This window comes from Oryctolagus cuniculus, chromosome 7 (genome assembly GCF_964237555.1).
Source record: "Oryctolagus cuniculus chromosome 7, mOryCun1.1, whole genome shotgun sequence".
Taxonomy (NCBI): domain Eukaryota; kingdom Metazoa; phylum Chordata; class Mammalia; order Lagomorpha; family Leporidae; genus Oryctolagus; species Oryctolagus cuniculus.
Window position 1 is genome coordinate 95,636,839 of NC_091438.1, and position 24,817 is coordinate 95,661,655.

General features: G+C 39.8%; 1 protein-coding gene across 2 annotated transcripts in view; it reads right to left on the bottom strand.

Moving 5' to 3' along the window:
• Positions 1-24,817, bottom strand: part of ST6GALNAC3 (ST6 N-acetylgalactosaminide alpha-2,6-sialyltransferase 3) — a 615,791-nt gene that overhangs the window by 350,061 nt on the left and 240,913 nt on the right. For both annotated transcript variants that reach the window (XM_070078239.1, XM_070078238.1), the window contains exon 2: positions 10,782-10,976. In XM_070078239.1, the coding sequence (XP_069934340.1) occupies positions 10,782-10,976 (195 nt within the window). The remainder of the gene's footprint in view (positions 1-10,781; positions 10,977-24,817) is intronic.

Here is a 24,817-nt window from a genome sequence, read left to right on the forward strand (position 1 = left end):
TTCTAGTCCCGGTTGGGGCGCCGGATTCTGTCCCGCTTGCTCCTCTTCCAGTCCAGCTCTCTGCTGTGGCTCGGGAAGGCAGTGGAGGATGGCCCAAGTGCTTGGGCCCTGCACCTGCATGGGAGACCAGGAGGAAGCATCTGGCTCCTGGCTTCGGATCGGTGCAGCGCTGGCCGTAGTGGCCATTTGAGGAGTGAACCAGCCTGTCCAAAAAAAAAAAAAAAAAAGAAAGAAAAGAAAAAAGAAACAGAGGGACATTTCTGTTGGATGAAAATAGTCCACTGAATTGTCTGCCTCTGTATCAACTCTCACAAGCCTTATCCTAACAAAGATGTGACTGATTTACATATCTTTTACATAAATCTCAGCTATTATCATAATAACAATAAGTGTAGTGGTTAAGAGCAGAGACTGTGAAGTCATAGCTCAAATCACAGGGTCTCTATTTTGAAACTGTGTTTTGGGCTTCTGTTTTCTCATCTGCAAAATGGGTTGATAAAAAATACCTAAATTAGTAAAGGCGTATGTATTTGGTGGAAACTAAAAGATAAAATGTCATATAAGAGCTTAGAACTGGGATTGGTACTTCATCTAAACACAAAGGATTATCTACTTATTAATTCATTTATTTCTTTTCTAGGCATTATATTTGACCACTTTTCAAAATGATCTGCTTATTTTTGCTTTGTTTTCCTTTTTTGATTCATTCTTCAACATTTAGATTAAGACAAAAGCAAACGATTCCATCTCAAATAATTTGGGCCAGGTATATTTCAGAATTTGGGCTTTTTCAGATTTGCAAAAGACAATAGAACAAATATATAGTATATAAAGAAACACTGCAGCAGGGTATGGGAAAACGCATGGTGACCAGACTAATATTTTAGCAAAATATGAATGATTATAATAAACAGACTTTTTTCTTGTGCATTTTTATATAATTCTTAGTTTTGCATTTTAACAACGCATTTTGTCTCAGTTATGTGACTATTTTCTGGGGAGTTTTTAATACCTTTATCCCCAGTCAATTACTGACTGGAGACCAATTTTTGGTTGATGTCTTAGTTTACAGGGCTCCCAGAAAATGCAAGTGGCAAAACTCCAGCTGTAAGAGTATTAGGGTGGGGGCCAGCACTGTGGCATAGCCAGTTAAGCCTCCGCCTATGGCACCAGCATCTCATATGGAGACCTGTTTGTGTCCTGGCAGCCCCACTTCTGATCCAGCTCTCTGCTATGGCCTGGGAAAGCAGTAGAAGATGGCCCAAGTGCTTGGGCCCCTAGACCCATGTGGGAGTCCTGGAAGAAGCTCCTGGCCCAGCTCCAGCTGTCACAGCCATTTGAGGAGTGAATCAGAGGAGGGAAGACCTTTCTGTCTCTCCCTCTCACTGTCTGTAACTCTACCTCTCAAATAAAAAAAAAAAAAAAAAAAATCTTAAAAAAAAAAGAGTACTAGGTTATATAAGCCCAGCGTTAAATTCCAGAGGATAATTTTTAGCTATCCAAAACCCAAATCCATAAATATGTTTGTTTTTCTTTGCCTTTTTTCACGCTCCTCCCTTTGCCCCCTATCCCCAGTCTATCATCTGTCTAGGTAGAGCTTCTAAAGGCCTGCCATAGGTTGTGGGCAGGGTCTTACCCTCAGCCTATTCTGGGCGTAGGCCTTGGTTTTGGTATTACAGGGCTAATGTTCTCCTTTCTCCTCACTTACTGATAATGATAAAGTTGGGAGGTCACATTATTAGCTTTCCTGATTATGTCTGCTATTCCTTCTCAGCTCTGGTACCTGAAGATTTTCCTCCTTTCTGGCAAGGCCAGCTGGGCAGTAAATAAAGTATCCTATCATATCCAGTATGCCCTGATGGTATAGCATAAGGGTTGTCAGGTTATCTTGGACTACATACTGCCGGACCAGAACTCTTACTTTCCTTTTCCTTTTAATCAATAATCAATTTATTAGATATGGGCCAATGTCTACTAGTCAGTGGACTCAATTCACCAGAAATATCACTTTCCTAGCCATGCAAGATAACATGTGGTACAGAAGCTACTTGGTTACACTTGAAATACAACATTCTGTGATGATCTCTCTCGCTCTGTGTAAACCTTTGTAAGGATATCCTGAAAAATGAGAAATCACAATTTGAAGCCATCTGCTTAGTGACCAACTATCTTCCAGAAGCTGAATACAAAGTTTAATTGAAATGACTTGAGTGTTGATTATTCTTAACAGTAACGGAATGAATCTGTATGTAAGATGGTTGCTTAGCCTTCATAATTAGAGGCTGAATAGCAATGCTCTTGTTAAGTAGCATTGTTCCAGAAGACTTGTAACCAACTCCATCTTGTTGTCTTCCTTGGTGAACACCAGTTTAACACAGGGTTCATCACTGATCCTTAGCACCTTGTCTGGAATAGAGTAAGCACTTACTAAATGTTTGGTAATTGACTAATATTCATCATTAATTACTAATTGTCATTCAATAAATGTTTTTTGTGTTAGTGACCTTGCCAGAGTATCAGCTCCAGAAAAAAATAAACAAAAATTCCTGTCATCAGGGACCTAATTCTATCATCTTTTCAGCCCTCAAATCAAAGTATTTGTGATAGGTGAACTGTTTTGTTTTCCTTAGCTTGCCACAAATGAGGTAATTTGATATGTGAATTTCTAATAGGCTCCTTTCAAAAGTGGTAACATGACAGTTGGCAAATGGGCATTTTTTCCACCCAAGATTCTGTAATGAATAAAATTCCCTCATATCTTCCTGGGGAACCAATTACAACATTGAAAACTATGATAATAATGGATCATTCATCAATAACACATGTGATACATAAAGTGAAAATCAATCTCTTTTGACTGTTGATGCCTCATAGCAACTGGAAAAGTTCATCTGATAATTATAATAAAGCTGCATGATTTATCAGTTGAGTGAGATGAGAAATTCAGTAAGGAATCAATCTTATGCAGCCACTTTTTGACTTTGTGACCTTGAGAAATTGTGACCTTCATTTTCATCCTTCAAAATGATAATTTACTAAGCAATGTGTGTCTAGGCAGAGAGCATTCAACTCTCATGGACATGGGAAGTATCTGATGGGTGTGACTTCTCATGCTTGGTCTCCCAGTAGATTTGAGAGGACAGATTGGGAAAAAGAGCTATTCTCCTCCTCCAGGCGGCTCCTTGTTCAAAGATAGCTGGTTTTGGTTATTGTAAAATAACTACAATGTATCAGCTAGGACCATTTTGTTTGCAAGTAACAAAAAACACAGTTCAAACTAGCAAAACTGAAAAAAGAGGGATTTACTGGCTTCAACACAAAACCATAGAGGAAGAAGGCAGGCCTCAAAATGGCTCAGCTCACGTCCAAGAATAGCTTCTGTAACTTCTTGGAAGCCCTGAAACGTGCTCCTTCTTTTTTTCAACATCTTGGTCTCATTCTCTCCAGGGAATAAGCTTATTGACAAACAGAGAACTGCAATTCAACAGTTGTACCACCAAAGGAAAAAAGGGCTTTTCCCATCAGGGCTGCTCAGAAAAACAGAATTTGGAAGGCATTCAGAATTGCTTATCGTGGGGCATGTGCCTACCTCTGCACCAATCAATTGTTCACTCCTATGGCCAGAAGGGAAGGTTGGGTTGCTATACAAACTGGGAGATTTGGGGCAGACAAGCACAAGAGTCAGTATATACACCTACCTGGTTGACTATTTATCTATCTATCTATCTATCTATGCCATTATATTTTGCAATGTAGTTATTTTATGTATGTTTGTACTTAAGAAAGTACAAATTGTTCTGTAAATATGTGTTCATGGGTGCATGTATTTCCTGTATATTAATGTCTATTCATTCATGGATATGGATGGCTGGATGTGCCTATTGCACGCATACATGTATTATTGTCTTGCAAGTGTGTATGTGTGATCTTTCCATGGATCCTATTCATATTCCTGAAAAATCATTATCCAACGAATATATTTTCTGTCTTCTTTTATAGCCTAGAGTAAGTCTGATTCTAGACAGACTGACTCTTTATTTTCCCCATATGTCTGATTGCCTTCTCCAGAAAGTCAGTAGATCATACAGACCTTGGAAGGTGCCTCCAAGGCTCATGGGTACGAAGACTGTGCTCGGATCAGGCACACACAGATGGCAGCAATACTAGAAATAATCCTTGCACAGTTTTCAGGCCAGCAGGACTATGGTAAGTGGGCTCCAAGACTGGGTAACCAGCCAAACAGAAGAGCTACAAGATCGAAGCTAGAGGTCCAGAGAAAGTGGGTCCAGAGAAAGGTAAGATATGTACTGATAGAGTGTGAGGCAGTGGCAACGAACAGGGCAGACATTGGGAGTTGAGTGCGACTTTTGGTGTAGTGCCCTTGGCCTACTGGGAGGGACAGGAACTGAAAAAGGTGCATTGTGAATGTTTTGAACTTTTGCTTCTGCTTTTTTCCCAATACTACATTCTCTTCCTTCTCTATTCCATCTAAATCTATCTCCTAAGCACATGTTTTACCCCTCTCACAAAAGCTTTCTGGAATTATTCCAAGCCCCAGGGATGACTATCCTTCTAATTTGTCACTCAGTCATAGACTGTCTTAAGATACAGCATTGACTGAGATTTGCGTTTTCATAACCAGACTGAGAAACAATCATTGCTCCACCCCTCAACAAATACATAGCCCCATACTTGGAAAAAGCAATAAATTATCCTTAAAATGACAAGTCCAATATGCACATGTCAAATAAGTAATCTTAATGTTATGTTAATTTAGTTGTTTCCTTTTCAAAGGCAATTTAATAGTTGAAACTTCTTTGGCTCTACAGTGACACAAATGAGAATATTCAGATTTTAATTAACAATTAAACTGATCAGTTTTAAACTTTTGGAACATACATTTGCATGTAATTGCTCTTAATATACTTATGTAAAATCAAAAGCCTATATTACCAAATATAGAAAACCTATTCATGTCAGCTTTAGTTACATGTGTACATTTATCTGAATGTGTGGAGTGTGTGCTTTTATTGCCAAAAAAGTCATCTCTATTCCTTAATTGTTACTATAACCACAATTTGGGAAATTCTATTGCAACATCAATACGTTATGCACATCCTTAATTAGGCTAGTGCAGCCTGTCTGTCACAGCAACTCATCTTAAATATTCTTACTTAGTCTACTTGAGGCTTCATAATGTTCTCATTTTTTAAAGAGGCATACTTTGGCCTCATTAAATTGTTAAGCAAAGGAAAATGCAGTCCTTCACTTAATTGCTACATTCTGGAAATCCTGTGCTTCTCGCCACATCTTCAGCCCCCCCCCCCCCACCACCACCAAGGGTCCTCTTCTCCAAATGCCAGCAATCTCCTGTGGTTGCAGCATGTTACTGTCCTCTTATCACATGTGAGAGAGACATCTGTCACTCCCACTGATCACCAGAAAGATCTGGCTGTGGTATCCTATTGATCACGGGGGCCTGATTCTCTTACCAAGTAGCAAATGCAAATAAACGGCCGGCTGTTTGCTCTAAGCAATGCCTTTGCACCAGGTCACACAACAAAAAGGACAAGACAATGACTGAATCCATAGATAGACAACCACAAATAGAACCCTGCCTGATGATCATTTCCTTCACTTTCCCCAAAATCTGCCATGATTGCAACTGGGAGAAGCAGTGATTACCTTGAACGTTAGTACTTTAACTTCCCTATACGCCATAATTAACAATTTAGAATGAATAGTCAGAACTTGTGTTAAGGGGGGTTAAGAGGGTCCACAGAATATGGCCAAGCAGAGATTTTTATCATTATTATTTTTGGGAAGCACATATGGGTTACATATACTTTGTATCACGTGCAGGAAAGGGTGATAACATGATAATGGCCATAATCCTGTAGGTGGGGTTTCCCTGGTTAAAAATGAAAGGTGGCCTTACTGACACTGTGATGCTACAGCAAGGCAAGCCTGAGCAGTCAGGGCGTCAGAGATTACAGGGCTGTGCAGAGCGAAGGCAGTATAGACAGAGTCTGCTGCAAAATCTAAATCATTCCTGATCCAAGTTTCAGTTTGGTGTGACCTCCTGATTGTTGTCAGCTCAATCCTAAGGGCTGATGAAGAACTGCAGGGTCCTGTGGCCAGCAACTCAATCCCACATTCACACAGTCAGTTGGCACTCATTTTGTTCCTTAGCTTTTTGAGACCTTACCTCCCTCAAAGACAACTTTATCTTGCACTGGCTGAGAAAAGGAACAGGGGACTGGGTAAACAATGGGAACTTATACCAATCTCATTATCTTTACAGTATCATAACCATGAGGGGAGTTTTAAAAACTTACTTACTTATTTATTATTTGAAAGGCAGAGAGTCAAGAGAAAGGCAGAGACAGAGAGATCTTCCATCTATTGGTTCATGCCTCCAAATACCTGCAACAGCTAAGGCTGGGCCAGGTCAAGGCCGGAAGCCAGGAACTCAATCCAGGTGTCCCATGATGGTGGCAGGGACCCAATTATGTGAGCCATCACCTGTTGCCTCCCAGGGTGTGCAACGGCAGGGAGCCAGAATCAGGAGCAGAGTCAGGACCCAACCCAGGCACTTGATAAAGGATGTGGGAGTCCCAAGGTGGTGTTTTAACTGCTGTGCCAAATGGCTGCCCCTGTGAGTGGTATTTTCAATCTTTCAATTAACTCCTCTGAAATGGTCCTCACAGTTTTTACAACACAATGCGTTTTCCAAAGTGGTTGTTCTAACTGATATTTCTGCTACTAGAATATAAGAGGTTCTCACCAACACCTGCCACTGTCAGAGTACTCAATTATCTGCCAATCTGCTACTTAGCATACAGTGTTAATACTTGTGCTTTTAAAATTTTTCTCATTGTGGATTTAATTCGCAAAACCCTGATTACTAATAAGATTGGGAATCCTTCCACGTGTTTACTGCCCTGAATACAGGATCTTTAAAATTTAAAAATAAATTCTGGCACTCCAGATTTTGCATTTTTGTACTAAGCATACTGAACACTTCATGGCATGCTGGTCAGTACAGGGGAAATAATAGACACTAATTACTGAACATCTATTTGGTGCTGGGCACCTCATTTATTTTGTCTTATTTAAGCCTCATAATAACTTTATCAGGTTGGTGTTTTGTTTTTGTTGTTGTTGTTGTTGTTGTTTTGTTTTTGTTTTTTTTAAGATTTATTTGAAAGACAGAGTTACAGACAGAGGTAGAGACAGAGAAAGAGGTCTTCCAACCACAGGTTCACTCACCAGATGCCCGCAATGGCTGGAGCTGTGCCAATCCAAAGCCAGAAGCCAGGAGCTTCTTCTTGGTCTCCCACATGGGTGCAGAGCCCCAAGGACTTGGGCCATCTCCAACTGCTTTCCCAGGCCACAGCAGAGAGCTGGGTTGGAAATGGAGCAGCCGACACTAGAACTGGCACACATGTGGGACACCAGCACTTTAGGCCAAGGCTTTAACCCACTGTGCCGCAGCGCCGGCCCCTAGCTGGTGCTTTTATCTGTATTTTGAAAGTAAGGAGGGGCCGGCGCTGTGGTGCAGCAGCTTAAAGCCCTGGCCTGAAGTGCCGGCATCCCACATGGGCACCGGTTCTAGTCCCGGCTCCTCCTCTTCCAATCCAGGTCTCTGCTATGGCCTGAGAAAGCTGTAGAATATGGCCCAAGTCCTTGGGCCCCTGCACCTGCATGGAAAGGCCAGGAGGAGGCTCCTGGCTTCTGGTTCCTGGGTTCAGTTGGGCACAGCTCCGGCCATTGCAGCCACCTGGGGAGTGAACCAGCAGATGGAAGACTTCTCTTTCTGCCTCTCCTTCTCTCTCTATGTAACTCTGACTTTCAAATAAAATAAAATCTTTTTTTTTTAAACAAGTTTACCCAAAAGCTGATATTGCTTTTCAGAGTGTAAGTGTCAGAACTGAAACCCAAACCACGCCTGTGTGATTCCAAGGTCTGAACTCATGCAAGTCATCATGGTTCTTCCCAAGAAATAACATCTAGGGGCGAGCACTGTGGCATAGTGGGTAAAACCACCTCCTGTGATGCTGACATCCCATATGGGCACTGGTTCAAGACCTGGCTTCTCCACTTCTGATCCAGCTCCCTGCTAATATGCCTGAGAAAGCAGCAGAAAATAGCCCAAGTACCTGGGCCCTTGCCACCAACTTGGGAGACCTAGAAGAAACTTCTGGCTTCTGGCTTCTAATAGGCCCAACTCTGGTCATTGTGGCCATTTTGGGAGTGAACCAACAGAAGGAAGATCTCTCTCTCTCTCTCTTTCTCTCCCCATAATTCTGCCTTTCAAATACACAAATGAAGCTTTTTTAAGAAAAAAAGAAGTAATGTCTACAGGATCAAAGTAATACTCAATATCCTTTGGCAAAGTCATTGTACTATAAACATTATCAAAAGGATTTCACAGGTAGCCCAGTTAAAATAATTAATTAAAAGGGAGAGAATGATCCAACGTGGGAAGTGAGATACACAGCAGACCCATAGAATGGCAGATGTCCGAAACAGCACTCTGGCCTCATAATCAGCCCTTAAGGCATGTGGATCCGGCTGAAATGCCCATGAGAGTATTTCAGGCATGGAAAGCCAAGACACTCTGGGGGAAAAAAAAAAGACCTAAATGAAAGATCTCTGTGAGTGAGATCCCAGTGGAAAGAACGGGTCATCAAAGAAGGAGGTACCTTCTCTGAAGGGAGGAGAGAACTTCCACTTTGACCATGGCCTTGTCTAAATATGATCAGGGTCAGTGAACTCAGGGGGCTTCCAGAGCCTTGGCAGCTCATGACAAGAGCCTAGGGTGATTACTGATGCCATAAACAAGACTGTCAATTTGTTAAGTCAACAACAGGAGTCACTATGCACTTACTCCTCATGTAGGGTCTTTGTCCCTAGTGTGCTGTACATTGAGATTTAATGCTATAACTAGTACTCAAACAGTATTTTTCACCTTATGTTTCTGTGTGGGAGCAAACTGTTGAAATCTTTACTTAATGTACGCTAAACTGATCTTCTGTATATAAAGAGAATCGAAAATGAATCTTGATGTGAATGGAAGGGGAGAGGGAGTGGGAAAGGGGAGGGTTGCGGGTGGGAGGGACGTTATGGGGGGAAGCCATTGTAATCCATAAGCTGTACTTTGGAAATTTATATTCATTAAATAAAAGTTAAAAAAAAAAAACAGGGTTTCAAATTCAGCTTGTGACATGAAATGGTCTAAAAGAAGAAAAATAAATTTATTGAAGTTAAAAATAAAAAAAAAATAACTAATTAAATAACTACATCCCTGGGTCTGTTTTTCCTGTAACACTCCAAAATTTAATTCATTAATATTTAAAAACAACCAAGGGTCTTTGATATTTGGTAGTCTTTCCCTTATGAGAGTCATCAGTAAGCCACATGTTTCATTTTTGACCAGTAACAGGTACGTGTGAAATGATTAATACCATACTACAGAATTTCAGAATAGTAAATGACAACTTAAAGTAAAAGTTACAAAAGATGAGAGTGAAGCAAACTATTCTCAAAGAGACTTAGTTTTATATAGGCAATCAATTAGGAGACAACAAAGCAATGGACATTTAAAAAATTAATTTAAAACCAATTAAAGGATAAACATTAAGCAAGACTCCTAGGAATTTATATGCCATAATGTTACTTTTTTTTTTTTTCAGCTATAAAGGTCTAATAAAAAGCTTGTAAATCCTGCAGCTACAGAAACAATGTTCAAAGAATCAAATGAACCAGAAACCATGACTCAGGTAGGATGTAGCCTGCAAAAGAGGACAGACTACCTCAGCTTTCAACATCCCTCCCAGGATGCTAAGAATAACTCCAGAACAGGAGGAGGGCCACATGCATGACTCTCCCCTCTCAAGTCTTCACAAAATGACCTCTCCAGGGGATCCAGAATCCTCTCAAGAGAGGTAGACCCACTGCTGGGCTGTAGCTTTGTCACCAACAAGGCTTGGACTCTGCATCTACGAATATTAACCTCACATTCATCCCACTCCACAAAAATGAATAGTGAAAACAATTTTATTAACCCCTTTTGCACACCTCCTACATTTTGTGAAGTACATTATTATTTTTTTTTTTTTTTATTTCATGAGACAAATACTTGCTAGCCAAAGTGCTGGCACTGTGTGCACTTTCAAATTATCAATATACCTCCCTTCGCTCCTGTACTACCAACTGGCTACAAAGATTTAAAGGTTCAGTGATTATAGGTTTTAAATTATTTTAACCCCTTTAAATTTGAAAACTCTTTAAATCCCATTATCTCTGCAGCCACTGCGAATTTTAAAATCAGCTTGGCCTTTTCTAGCTGCAGGTCTCAGGATTACAGAGCTTTAAAGAGTACAAATGCTTTTCTGAAGTTCTATAAAGAGCTGTCCCCAACCAGTTGACCTACAGGAAATAAAGCCGGCCAGTTCTCCAGCTGGTCACTGCTGATCAGAGTTTCTGTATGGAGGGATATAAATGGTATGCCACAAACCACCAGGAAAACAGGTAATTGCTTCCCTGACACCATATGAAGCCAGTTTATCAGAAGATTTGCTGTAGGAGGGGCAGCACATTTTAGACACATGTCAGTAAGTATCTAAAAAATGAGAAAACAGAGGATGTTGTCAGGGACCCATAGAAGCTGTCTAGGACAGACAGTAAATTCAGTGGATTGGAAGCCATCTTGCTCCTAAAGAAAAGCCGTTACCCTGGATACCCTCTGAATCCTGGGTAACCCTCTGAGCTCTTACCTCTTGTGTTCTCACATTCACATATCCATAATGAGTTCGAAGGGGCCGCCTGTACGTGTAGGAGAATGGTATCCATTTTGCACCAGGTTGTCCAAAGCAGTTTAGTAGCAAGGGGAAATTCACTTCATTCACAAGACGCACGATCAGCAGGAAAAGAAATGCTGCTATGAAGCTCACTGCAATCACAGACTTTCTCTACAAAACAATAAAAAAAAAAAAAAAAGAATGAATGATTTGCAACCAAGAGCAGTCACAGGGATCCCTTTATTCCTCTTTTTCTTTCATAAGGCTCAAAGGATTCTATCATTTAGGTAATTTCACTTGGAGACAAAACAATAATCATGTGGTTATTTGGGACTCTGCAAGCATGCAGAACAACTTATTAGACTTTAACTTTCCAATTCTACACTTCCTTACATCCCTGGCTTCCTGGCAAACTCCTATTCAGTTTGTAAAGCCCAAACCAGGGAATGCTAACTACTGAAAGTCTTAGTTGCTCAATCCTCTCCCCACCGCATGTTTATCCCCAACCCACCCACACTAAGAGAGACACGAAGTCTTGTCACTCCAACATTTTACTTTGTAGACATATCTACTGTAATTTTTTCACTGTGTAATTATCTATGTGATTCTTTTTCCATGTAACTATGAGTTCTAGAGAAATTTGGAAGTATGTGTCATATTGATCTCTGTACTCCAGGTCCTTAATATAGTATCTTACATAAACTGCAGGCACTCATCAAAATTAGGAATAAAATGATTGAATGCATAAAAGAATGATTTTTTCACATCCTTGTCAATACAGTCTCATTATAACTCATTCTTCTGTTTCTGTACCTAGCACCCTCTATGGGCTGGGAAATCTGTGTTACACAATGTGGAACAAAAAGTACAAAAAAGCCAATAAAAAGAGGAAGGAAAATTTCAAGCACAGAAGCATAATAACATTCTCCTAAAAGTCTTGTGATGGATAAAAGCAGGAACAACTACATTTATTTGGGGTGGGAGAAAGCAGAAATATATGTAAGATTAAGTTTGACAAAATACATGAGTCTTAGGACAAGTTTTGTGCTTCAGTAGGTTAAGTCGCTGCTTGAGAAACCTGGATTCCATATCAGATGGTCAGTTCACATCCTGGCTACTCTACTCTGGATCAAGTTTCCTGCTTACGCACCTTGACAGGCAATGGATGATAGTCCAAGTCCTCTGATCCCTGCCACCCATGTAGGATACTTGGATAGAGCTCCAGCTCCTGGCTAAGGCCTGGCCCAGCCCTCGTTGTTTCAGACACTTGGAGAGTAAAATAACAGATAGAAGATCTCTATTTCTATTTCTGTCTCTGTCTCCATCTCTTTCTCTCTCATTCTGCCTTTCAAGTAAATGATAATAAATATACTTTAAAATAGGCATGAGTCTTCATTGATAGTGATATGTAAGCAGCAGAGCTTTCTAGGTAGAGGGCACAGAGCAGGTGACAAGAATACACAAAAGATCAACAAAACAGAAAAATCCTTTTTGAAAAGATAAAATAGACAAATTTTTAGCCAAAGAACAAAGAAAAAATTCAAATAAATAAACTTAGAGATGAAAAAGGAGACATTACAACTGATACCCCAGGAATACTAACCATCATAAGAAACTGATATGAACAACCACATGCTAACAAACAGGAAAACCTCAAAGAAATGGATAAATCCCTAGATACATGTAACATGCAAAGATTAAATCAAGAACATATGGGAACTATAAACAGACCTATAATAAATAATAAGATTGAAGCAGTAATTAAAAATCTCTCATCTGGGACAGCACTGTGGCATAGTGGGTAAAGCCACCGCCTGCAGTACCGGAATCCCATATGGATGCTGCTGTGAGTCCCGGTTACTCTACTTCCAATCCAGCTCTTGTTTATGGCCTGGGAAAGCAGTGGAAGATGGCCCAAGTTCTTGGGCCCTTGCACCTTCATGGGAGACTTGGAAGAAGCTCCTGGCTCCTGCTTTCTGAGCTGCGCAGCTCAGCCATTGCAACCAACTGGGCAGTGAACCATCAGACAGAAGACTTTCACTCTCTCTCTCACTCACTCACTCGCTCACTCACTCTCGCTCTGTCTCTGCCTCTCTGTAACTCTGCCATTCAAATAAATAAATAAATCTTTTTTTTAAAGTTCCCCATCAAAAAAAGCTAAGGACCTGATGGCTTTACAGCTTAATTCTATAAAACATTTAAAAAAGGACTAATTACACGGCCACTGTTGTGACGTAGTGGGTTAAGCCCTTGTCCATGGTGCCAGCCAGCATCCCATATGGGCTGCAGTTCTTGTATTGGATGTCCCACTTCCAATCCAGCTCCCTGCTAATGGCCTGGGAAAGCAGCAAACAATGGCCAAGTACCTGGGCCCCTTCTACCCCTGTGAGAGACCTGGAAGAAGCTCCTTGCTCCTGGCTTTGGCCTAGCCCAGACCTGGCTGCTGTGGCCAACTAAGGAGTGAACCAGTGTAGGGAAGATTCATTCTCATTCTCATTCTCTCTCTCTCTTTCTCTCTCTCTCTTTCTCTCTCTCTCTCTTCTCTTCTCTCTATAACTTTTTTAAATAAATATTTTTTAAAAGGGAACTAATCCCAATACCCTTCAAACTATTCCAAAATACTGAAATAAAGACCTTCCAAAACAGAAACTGAAAAAATTTGTCACCACTTGTTCAGAATGCAAATGATGCTTAACCATGTGCTACACACAGAAACACAGAAACATGTTTATCACTATAAAAGAAGGTGAAAGCAGAAAATCTCCCAGTAAAAGTACAAAGGAAATCCAAAGTAAACAATAGCATTATTTATGGGAAAATGGCAGAGCCAAGTCATAACCTATCAATAGACACCTTGAATGTAAACGGCCTCAACTCTCAAGTTAAAAGATAGACTGACAGAATGGATTAAAAATCTATTTGCTGCCTACAATAAACACATCTCATCAATAAAGATACATGCAGACTGAAAGTGAAAAGATGGAAAAAGATATTCCCTGCTATCAGAAACACAAAAGAGCTGTTGTAGCCTAATATAAGACAAAATAAAATTTAATACAAAAACTATTTTAAAAGACAAAGAAGCACACTATGTGATGATTAAGGGGTTAATTCAATAGGAAAATATGACTATAATAAATGTACACACACCTAAAAACAGGTCATCTGGTTATTTAAAAGGAATATTAGTGGATCTAAAGGGATAAACTCCAATACAGTAATGAGGAACTTCAATACTCGACATTCAGCAATCCACAGATCAATCAGACAGAAAATCAGCAAGGAAACAAAACAGTTAATAGACACTATAGATCAAATGCACCTAACTGACATTGACAGAACTTTTCATCCTATTGTTTCAGAATACATATTGTTCTCACCAGTGCATGGAACTTTCTTTAGGATAGTCCACAGGACAGGCCATAAGGCAAGTCTCAGCAAATTCCAAAAAATCAAATTCATACCATGCATCTTGTATGAACACAATGGAATGGAGGTAGAAATCAACAAGTCAAGAAACTCTCTAGAACATATGGAAAAACATGGAGACTGAACAATATGCTCCTGAATGAACAGTGGGTCATAGCAGAAACCAAAAGAGAAATAAAAAAACTTCTGGAAACAAATGAATACAACAATACAACATATCAAAATTTATGGGATACGGCAAAGGCAGTCTTAAGAGGAAAGCATAGAGCAACTGGTACGTACATCAAGAAACTGGAAAGGCACCAAATAAATGAGCTATCAGTGCATCTCAAAGAGCTAAACAACTGCCCCGTAGTATGTCCTGAAATCTGGTATTGTGATGCCTCCGGCTTTGTTTTTGTTGTACAAGATTGCTGTAGCTATTCAAGGTCTCCTGTACCTCCATATGAATTTCAGCATCATTTTTTTTCCAGATCTGAGAAGAATGCCTTCGGTATTTTGTTTGGTATTGCATTGAATCTGTAAATTGCTTTTGGGAGAATGGACATTTTGATGATATTGATTCTTCCAATCCATGAGCATGGAAGATTTTTCCATTTTTTGGTATCCTCTTCTATTTCTTTCTTTAAAGTTTTGTAATTTTCATCGTAGAGATCTTTAACATCCTTGGTTAAGTTTATTCCAAGGTATTTGATTGTTTTTGTAGCTATTGTGAATGGGATTGATCTTAGAAGTTCTTCCTCAGCCGTGGCATTGCCTGTGTATACAAAGGCTGTTGATTTTTGTGCATTTATATCCTGCTACTTTGCCAAACTCTTCTATGAGTTCCAATAGTCTCTTAGTAGAGTTCTTTGGATGCCCAAAATAAAGAATCATATCATCTGCAAAGAGGGATAGTTTTGAGTTCTTCCTTCCCAATTTGTATCCCTTTAATTTCTTTTTCTTGCCTAATAGCTCTGGCTAAAACTTCCAGAACTATATTGAATAGCAGTGGTGAGAGTGGGCATCCCTGTCTGGAAATGCCCATCAACAGTAGACTGGATAAAGAAATTATGGGACATGTACTCTATAGAATACTATACAGCAATCAAAAACAATGAAATCCAGTCATTTGCAACAAGATGGAGGAATCCGGAAAACATTATGCTGAGTGAATTAAGCCAGTCCCAAAGGGACAAATATCATATGTTCTCCCTGATCGGCAACAACTAACTGAGCACCAAGGGGGAAACCTGTTGAAGTGAAATGGAAACTATAAGAAACAGTGACTTGATCAGCTCTTGTCCTGACTGTTGATGTACAATGTAATACTTTATCCATTTTAGTATTTTTTTTGTTCTAGAACTATTGGTTGAACTCTGTGATTAACACACACTTATTCTTAGATATTTAAATTTTAACTGAAAAGTGATCCCTGTTAAATATAACAGTGGGAATAAGAAAGGGAGGAGATGTAAAATTTGGGACATGCTCAATCAGACTTGCCCCAAATGGTGGAGTTAGAAATGTGCCAGGGGATTCCAATACAATCCCATCAAGGTGGCATGTACCAGTGCCATCTCACTAGTCCAGGTGATCAATTTCAGTTCACAATTGATCACACTTATAAGTTTAAGAGTCAAAGGGATCACACAAACAAGACTAGTGTCTGCTAATACTAACTGATAGAATCAAAAAGGGCGAGAACGATCCATCATGGGAAGTGGGATACACAGCAGACTCATAGAATGGCAGATGTCCTAAACAGCACTCTGGCCTCAGATATCATCGGGGCCAGCACTGTGGCTCACTTGGTTAATCCTCCGCCTGCGGCACCAGTATCCCATATGGGTGCTGGATTCTAGTCCCAGTTGCTCCTCTTCCAGTCCAGCTCTCTGCTGTGGCCTGGGAAGACAGTGGAGAATGGCCCAAGTGCTTGGGTCCCTGCACCTGCATGGGAGACCAGGAAGAAGCACCTGGCTCCTGGCTTCAGATCGGTGTAGCTCAGGCTGTAGTGGCCATCTGGGGGGGTGAACCAACGGAAGGATGACCTTTCTTTCTCTCTGTCTCTCTCTCTCACTAACTCTGTCAAATAAATAAATAAAAAGAATCAATATAATCAAAATGTTCATGCTTCCTAAAGTAATTTATAGATTCAATGAGATACCAGTCAAAATACCAAGGACATTCTTCTCAGATACAGAAAAAATAGTGCTGAAATTCATATGTAAACACAGGAGACCACAAATAGCTAAATCAATCCTATACAACAAAAACAAAGCCAGAGGCATCACAATACAAGATTTCAAGACACACTACAGGGCAGTCATAATCAAAACAGGTTGGTACTGGCACAAAAACAGATGGATAGACCAATGGAATACAATAGAAACTCCAGAAATCAATCCATGCATCTACAACTAACTTATCTTTGACAAAGGAGCTAAAATCAATTCCTGGAGTAGGGAGACTCTCTTCAACAAATGGTGCTGGGAAAACTGGATTTCTTTGTTCAGAAGTACGACCCAAGTCCCCTATCTTACACCTTACACAAAAATCTACTCAAAATGCATCAAAGACCTAAATCTACAATCTGATACCATCAAATTATTACAGAACATCAGAGAAAACTTCCAAGGCATTTGCTTAGGAAGACTTCTTGGAAAAGACCCCAGAAGCACAGGCAATCAAAGTTAAAATTAACCAATGTTATTATATCAAATTGAGAAGCTTGTGTACTGCAAAAGAAACAGCAATATGAAGAGGCAACCAATAGAATGAGAGAAATTATTCACAAACTATGCAACTGATAGAGGATTATTAAACGAAATACATAAAGGGATCAAGAAACTCAACAATACCCCAGTTAAGAAACGAGGAAATGACTTAAGCAGGCATTTTCCTTTTTTTTTTTCTTGGACAGGCAGAGTGGACAGTGAGAGAGACAGAGAGAAAGGTCTTCCTTTTCCATTGGTTCACCCTCCAATGGCCGCTGTGTCCAGCACGCTGCAGCCAGCGCACCACACTGATCCGATGGCAGGAGCCAGGTGCTTCTCCTGGTCTCCTATGTGGGTGCAAGGGTTCAAGCACTTGGACCATCCTCCACTGCACTCCCGGGCCACAGCAGATAGCTGGACAGGAAGAGGAGCAACCGGGACAGAATCCGGTGCCCCGACCAGGACTAGAACCCGGGGTGCCGGCGCCGCAGGTGGAGGATTAGCTTACTGAGCTGCGGCGCCACCCTAAACAGGTATTTTTCAAAAGAGGAAGTCCAAATGGCCAACAGACACATGAAAAAATGCTCAGGATCACTAGCCATCAGGGAAATGCAAATCAAAACCACAATGAGGTGTCACCTTACCCCTGTTAGAATGGCTTTCATACAAAATCAACAAACAATAAATGTTGGTGAGGATGTGGGAGAAAAGGTACCCCAATCCACTGTTGGTGGGAATGTAAACTGGTACAGCCATTAAGGAAGATAGCATGAAGATGCCTCAGAAATGTAAATACCGGCCTACCATAGGATCCAGCCATCCCTCTCCTGGGAATTTACTCAAAGGAAATGAAATCAGCATATGAAAGAGCTATCTATACCCCCATGTTTATTGCAGCTCAACTCACAATAGCTAAGATATGGAATCCACCCAAATGTCTGTTAACTGAAGACTGGATAAAAGGAGTTATGGGATATGTATACCATCCAATACTAAGCAGCTATTAAAAAAAAAAGAAAAAAGAAAGAGAGAGAGAGAGAAAGAGAGAGAGAGAAAAGAGAGAAAAAGAGAGAGAGAAAAGAGAAAGAAAGAAAAAGAAAGAAAAAAGAAAAGAGAAAGAAAGAAAAAGAAAAGAGAAAGAAAGAAAGAGAAAAGAAAAGAGAGAAAGAAAGAAAAAGAGAGAAAGAAAAGAAAAGAGAGAAAAAGAAAAGAAGTCCTGTCATTTCCAACAAGATGGATGAAACTGGAAAACATCATACTTAGTGAAATAAGTCAGTCCCAAAGGACAAATACCACATGTTCTTCCTGATCTATTGTGATAACTAATAGAGCACCTAAAAGGTAATCTATAGAAGTGAAATTAACACTTTGAGATTCAGTGACTTCGAACAGCCCTTTTTTCAATCATTGAGGAACATTTTTTTTCTCATACAATTTTTTTAACTCTTTACTTAGAGTAAATCATACGTGTATAAAGTTGAAAATAGATCTTAGAAATAAGAATGGCAATATTAGAGGGAGGCGGAAAAGTGGTGGCAGTGTAGGTGGGAAGGCAGGTACAGTGGAAAAAATCATTATCTTCCTAAAGCTGTACTTATGAAATGCATGAAGTCTGTATTCATTAAACAAAAGGTTCTGGGGAAAAATTAGGTATACAAGGAATGTAACTCAAAATGAAGACTGTAAATAACAAAATCACAAAAAATATCATGGTTACTAGGGACAAGCTGAAAGCAGTTTTCCTCAGATCTAGAATAAGACAAGGATGTCCATTTTCTCTCTTCTTATTCAATATAGTGCTGCGAGTATTAGCAACAGAGAAAGGGGAACTCGTTGGTAGGAATGTAAATTTTTAGTGCTGCCCTTACGGAAATAGTATGGAGTTTTTTTAAAAACTAGAATCAATTACTATACTTTCAAATACAAATGTCTTTATTAATAGTAATATGTGAGCAGCAGAGCTTTCTAGGTAGAGGGAAGAGAGCACACAACAAGAATATACAAAAGATCCAGCCATCCCATTACTGATACATATATCTAAAACAAGATCATTGCATCAGAGATATCTGCTCCACTGTGTTTACTGCCATACTGTTCACAACAGCCAAGATATGAAATTAACCAATGTGCACATGCTCAGGTGCAAATGTGGTATATATACACAATAGAATATTATTCAGCTATAAAAAAGTAATCAAATCCTGTCACCTGCAGCAAAATGGATGGAACCAGAGACATGTTAAATGAAATGTGTCAGACACAGAAAGACAATACCAAATGTTCTCTATCATATGTGGAAGCTATAAAGAAACCTCAATGGGAACACAGAATATTGATTATTAGAGGGGAATAGTGGGATGAGTGGGAGGGATAGAGAGTGCTTGGATTAAAAAAATAGGGAAAACTGGCTCTGGTTAATTAATTATTACAAATGCATTAACATGAGGTGTTAATGACTGGGAAAGCTGGTTGTGGAGTACATGTGAACTATTTGTACTACTTCAGAATTTTTGTTTCATAAATTTAAAACTATGCTGCAACTAAAAGTTTAAAAAATTGGCTTATTCACAACCACAGCAATTGGTCTTACTGTTACATGAAGAAGGAGAACAGCTAGAAACACATATGATAATCTTAGGGTGCACTGCCTCAGATACTGTACAGTGTGTGCTAGGTGAGGGAGGGTCAAGGGAGATCAATACGAAGGAATTAACAACATTTCAGAATCCAGGAGGCTGACGAAGAAGGTATGGGATGCTGAAAAGAAATAGATTTCGAGAGTAGGCTTTGAAGAGGGCAGAGGGAGTGGAGTTAGTCAGAAAAAGATGTGATCACTGATGGAAGGTCTGCTACTTTACACCAAGCAGTCTGGACATACACTGTAGCACCCAGGAGTCTAAATGTGGAACAAACGGGATCAGATGTTGGTTTGGAAAGTGCACTGTGGAGGTGGCGTGCCAAATGGATGGGAAGGAGGAAGGAAGCTTTCAGGAAAGCTGGTGCCAGCAGTAACAATGCACTACCTCATCAGAAATCACTAATCGATTTTAAATTAGATGCATGACAACTAGCAAATATTACTTCCCAGATTGGCTTCTCTTCTAGTAGGGGGACCAGCTAAAGGTGACAATTAAAAACCATACCAAATGTCAGTGTGTAAGGCACTTGGTTGCAAGGGTTGAGAAAAGGAAGGCAGCAAATAGTTAGGAGGCCATTCCAGTTGGTCATGACAGAGGTAATGAAAGGTGGAAACCAGGGCAGAGGCAGAGGGAGTTAATAAAGTGAAAAAAAAATGAGCAACTCGATCTACAGGGAAAGAACGGAATTGGGCTACTCCTGGGACAGAAAATTCCGAGATGCCCGAGACTTGGAGTCTGGATCCTACAACAGTACTGATCGTATCAGGAGAAACCACAGCACTTAGAGCAGGAATTTACTTAATTTAAGTGGATAAGAAAATAAAACAATTGATTTTCCAGGTACTATGTTTCAGGGAGTGGTGAGTCATCCTGATGGAATCATCATGGAGTCAGGTGGAAGGTCAATGCCAGGGCAAGAAGAGGAACAGAGCTAAGGGCAGACCCCAGGTGCAACTCTTCCATGAAGTGCAGAGTAAAGACACAGTGAACTATTCTTTTACCAACGGGCTTGACCTGTGATTCCTCATCAGAGGTAATGGCAGCCAAGTAGCTTTCTGGGAATAACTGAATATTTGTAGTTGCTGTGTTTTCAGTTCACTACTTCCTGGCGGAATCAGCTTCATGTCTCTTTTCACAGAACCCACCAAGGAAGAAAAGAAATCCAAAGCCAGCACCTCTGTCCTCCCTGGGCCCAGTCACAGCCTGCATCTGAGCAGCAGAACTAGACCGAGATGTCAGAGCCACCCATAGGAAGCCTTCCTTCTCGCTCAGCTCTGTAATTTGTAAAAGCACCATCGTTCTGTCTTGCCAGCCTAATTTTCCAATCACCCGAAAATCCCTTGTGCTCTGCCTCTTCAAAACCCTTATCTCACCACTAAGTACCACAGCCTTACCTCATTTAACCTTCTAATCATGAAAAACCGTTTTAATTTGCTCCTCTGTGGAATCATTATGTCCACAACATTGCAATGTGTCAAGGTAACAGCTTAAATGAGGTGATGGATCTCACAAGTTTAAAGGGACACAGACCAGAACAGATGGCTAAATAAAAGCAAAGAGGCCAGTCACCCATTAAGTAAACAGGTAAGAACCTTTTTTATCGCCATCCAGTAGCTTGTTGCAAAAACAGCAGTTTGCTTTGAAGGAGCCCCAGATGGGATCTCTGCTTTTGTCTACTGCAGAGTCCAGCAGGGCTCTCTGGTTCTTGGGGTTGCTGTGTTGCATTGCATAACTGGGGCGGGGGAGGGGAGGATTGGAGGGGGGACAAAGGCATGGGAGGGCCTTTCTGAATTTACCAACTGTAAGAAGCAACACTTATAAAATGCCCACCTGAGGGGAAAACAAACTAACCATTTTGGGAAAATTTTCAAAGCAGAACGAAATCACATCTGTAAAACCTGCTCCGTGGTACTCCATATCTGCCTCCCATGTTCCATCAAAGAGAACAAAGCATTGTGTACAGTCAGAATGAGGGAGCAACAGGAGACTGGAAGCCAGGCAGGGGCTCTTCTGTGCTCCACTGGAATTGTATTCCGCCAGGACAGAGGGGTTCCTTTCACAGCTCAGGCCTCCAGCCTCATTTCTATTGCATTGCCTGGATCGGATTTTTTGCAGTTCTTCATGTTTCCACATTCTTAGTTAACATGAAAGTGTCCTCATAAAGCTGACACACAACCACCTTAAAAAGCCACTAGAAAAGGTACAATTTCAATCACATTTGATGACCCTGATGGCAAGGACAACAGAACCCAACATGAATGTGGATCTTCTAGTACTCACTTCTGCTAGACTGTGACATTGAACTTCAATTACTACATAGAAAACCAGGAAGAAGGCACTTAGAAAGCTAGTGATGACCAAACATGGTGAGAAGGTGTGTGTGTCTCTGCCTGTGATACAAAGTGGGAAGCAGGGAAGTGAACAAAGTACTGCCACTCCTTCAAGTCAGGATTGCTCATGGAGTCTATAACTCTGCACACTCATCCAGGTGATAAAAAAAAAAAAAAAAAAAAAAAAAAAAAAAAAAAAAAAAAAACAAAACAGAAACTAAACCCTACAAGACCATGCTACCCAAGAGTGACAGCTTAGCGCAGCTGGTAAATAAACAAAAACCATAATACCATCCATCAAATGAGGTAAACATAGGTATGCACATGGCACTGTGGGAGCCCAAAGAGTGAGCATGGAGAGTTATGGGAGGGACAATGCAGGGAGTGCTTACCAAGGTGCTAGTACTCAGAGTCATGAAGAATGAGAGAGTTCATAAAGTGAATGTGGGAAGCGCCTTCCTGGCAAAGGGAACAGCAGTTTGAGGGTCCATAATTTGTTCTGAAATTCTCTTTGTCTTTTCTTTTTGTATTTACATAAAGGGAACACATTTCATGTGTTTCATATAAATAGTTATTTTTTTAAGATTTATCTATTTATTTGAAAGGCAAAGTTACAGACACACACATACACACACTCACACACAAAGAGAGAGAGAGAGAGAGAAAATCTTCTGTCTTCTGGTTCACTCCCCAAATGGCCACAGTGGCTGGATCTGGGTCAATCCAAAGCCAGGAGCCAGGAGCTTCTTCTGGGTCTCTCCATGCGGGTGCAGGAGCTAAAGGACTTGGGCCATCTTCTACTGCTTTCCCAGACCATACCAGAGAGCTGGAGCAGAAGTGGAAGAGCCAGGTCTCAAACCAGTGCCCATATGGGATGCTAGCACAGCAAGCGGAGGCTTTACCTGCTATGCCACAGCACCAGTCCCTCATATGAATAGTTTAAAAAGCATAATGATACTCCCCATCCTACCCTCCCTCACTCACTCCCACCCTCCCTCCTTCCTATTTTTCTTTTAATTCTTACAATGATATTCTTTCAATTTACTTTATAATCACAAGCTTAAGCTTAACCTTCTACTAAATAAAGAATTCATTGAGCAGTAAGCAGAAAGACCATTGTTACTCAGGAGTATAAGGGCTATAAACAATAATCAAGTCTCAAAATGTCAATTTTTCTCATATACATTACATTTTTTGTACTCTGTATATTAGTTACTGCAAATAAGGGCAAACATATATTTGTCTTTTTGGCACTGGCTTATTTTACTAAGCTTAAGTCATTTGGTAAGAAGGGCACATGGACTCTGCAGGAGATGATGCTAAACAGGGCTCAAATCATAAAAATAATAAGCCAAAAACATTAAGATGGATGCAATTATCTGACTTATCTTCCTTACTGTAGGATAATCACAGGATAAATTTTCAGGTTGCAATTATCTCTCTCTTACCTTCTTTATTGTCTTTTCTAACAATAGGATAAATTTTCATCACTTTCCAATCAAGTGACAGTGTATCAATCACTTAATTTTATTCAAAATTGCCATTTATACACTATAACATTGTGTTTCCAATTACTTGACTTATTCCACCAATAAATTTACAGTAAAAGTTTTCAGTCTATCAACATAGAAAAATTTGAAGACTCTACTGTTCACACCTGTATTCTAACAATTCATGGAATTAATCACTGGTGCCTTTACTGAAGTAGTCATAACATTTTTTAGATCTAATATTCAGCAGTTAGGTTAGAGAAAATAATTACCAGTTAGGTTATAGAAAACAATAATAAGTCCTTCTCAATTTATAATATACAAGAGTTGGCTCAACAAATATTCATTTTGCAAAAAACAGACATAAATTTAATAAATAGGTATTTTCCTAAAATCAGAAGCATGAACATTAAGTGATACAATGAGTGGAAAATGCAAAGCACAATTCCAAGTACAGAGTGAGCATTAAAGAAATAGAAAATATTAGGATTTAACCATTAATTTTTAGATCCTCGGTAGACGCTGGCCAGGTGGTGAGCAGTTGTCAAGAAATGTAAAATGCATGGCAACATCTAGAGAAATCTTCTCAAGTATTCCAAGCAGCTGCAAACCCTTGAACTGTTCAGTACAACTTATCCCTACAAGCTCTAAGAGATTGTCCCTGTGCCCAAATAGATCTGATGAATTGCTTTAGGGAAAGCTTTCTCCTTTTTTGTGCTTCATTTTGGGCAAGTCTGAAGGGGCTTTTAAGCTGAGACATTTAGAATTTAATCCCCTCTGTGCTACAGAAATATGCATCAAAAATGTGACATTCCAGTTGCTCGCTCTTTAGAGTTGGAATATCATTTATTAGACTTTATAGCAGAAATGCCTATTTCAAATAAAACTCGAAGAGAATTCATGATTTGAGAATTCTATGCAATTGAGAACACAATTTCAGAGTTTTGGACCTAGCAAATGTGCATGCTATATTAATATGTATACGTTTTCATTCTTTCTACCACAGAATAATTCATTAACCACAAAATAAAGTCTTTAGCCTTTAATTCACTCACTTGCTAGATTTGATTTTGTTTTCTTTCTTTCAAATGACAGCCAAGAGTATAAAAGTATATTCTTCTATTTAAGTACTATTTAACGACTTGAAGTAGTTGCTTACTAGAATATAATGGCAAGTACTTTTCCTATATGTTATCATTTAACCAATAGTGAAATAATAAATAAGAAATGCCATTCAATTTCATGATTTATATTAGTTCTCAATAACCTCACACGTTGAGGAGTCTGTCCATACCCACTGCTTATTTTAACCTCATCAAATGCTAATTCTTTGTGTCATGAATGTAATTTTACCTTGTGCCATTGGCCAAGCTCCAAATCTGGATCTCCCAGGATACAATACAGCTTCTTGCCATTTGCTCAAAGATA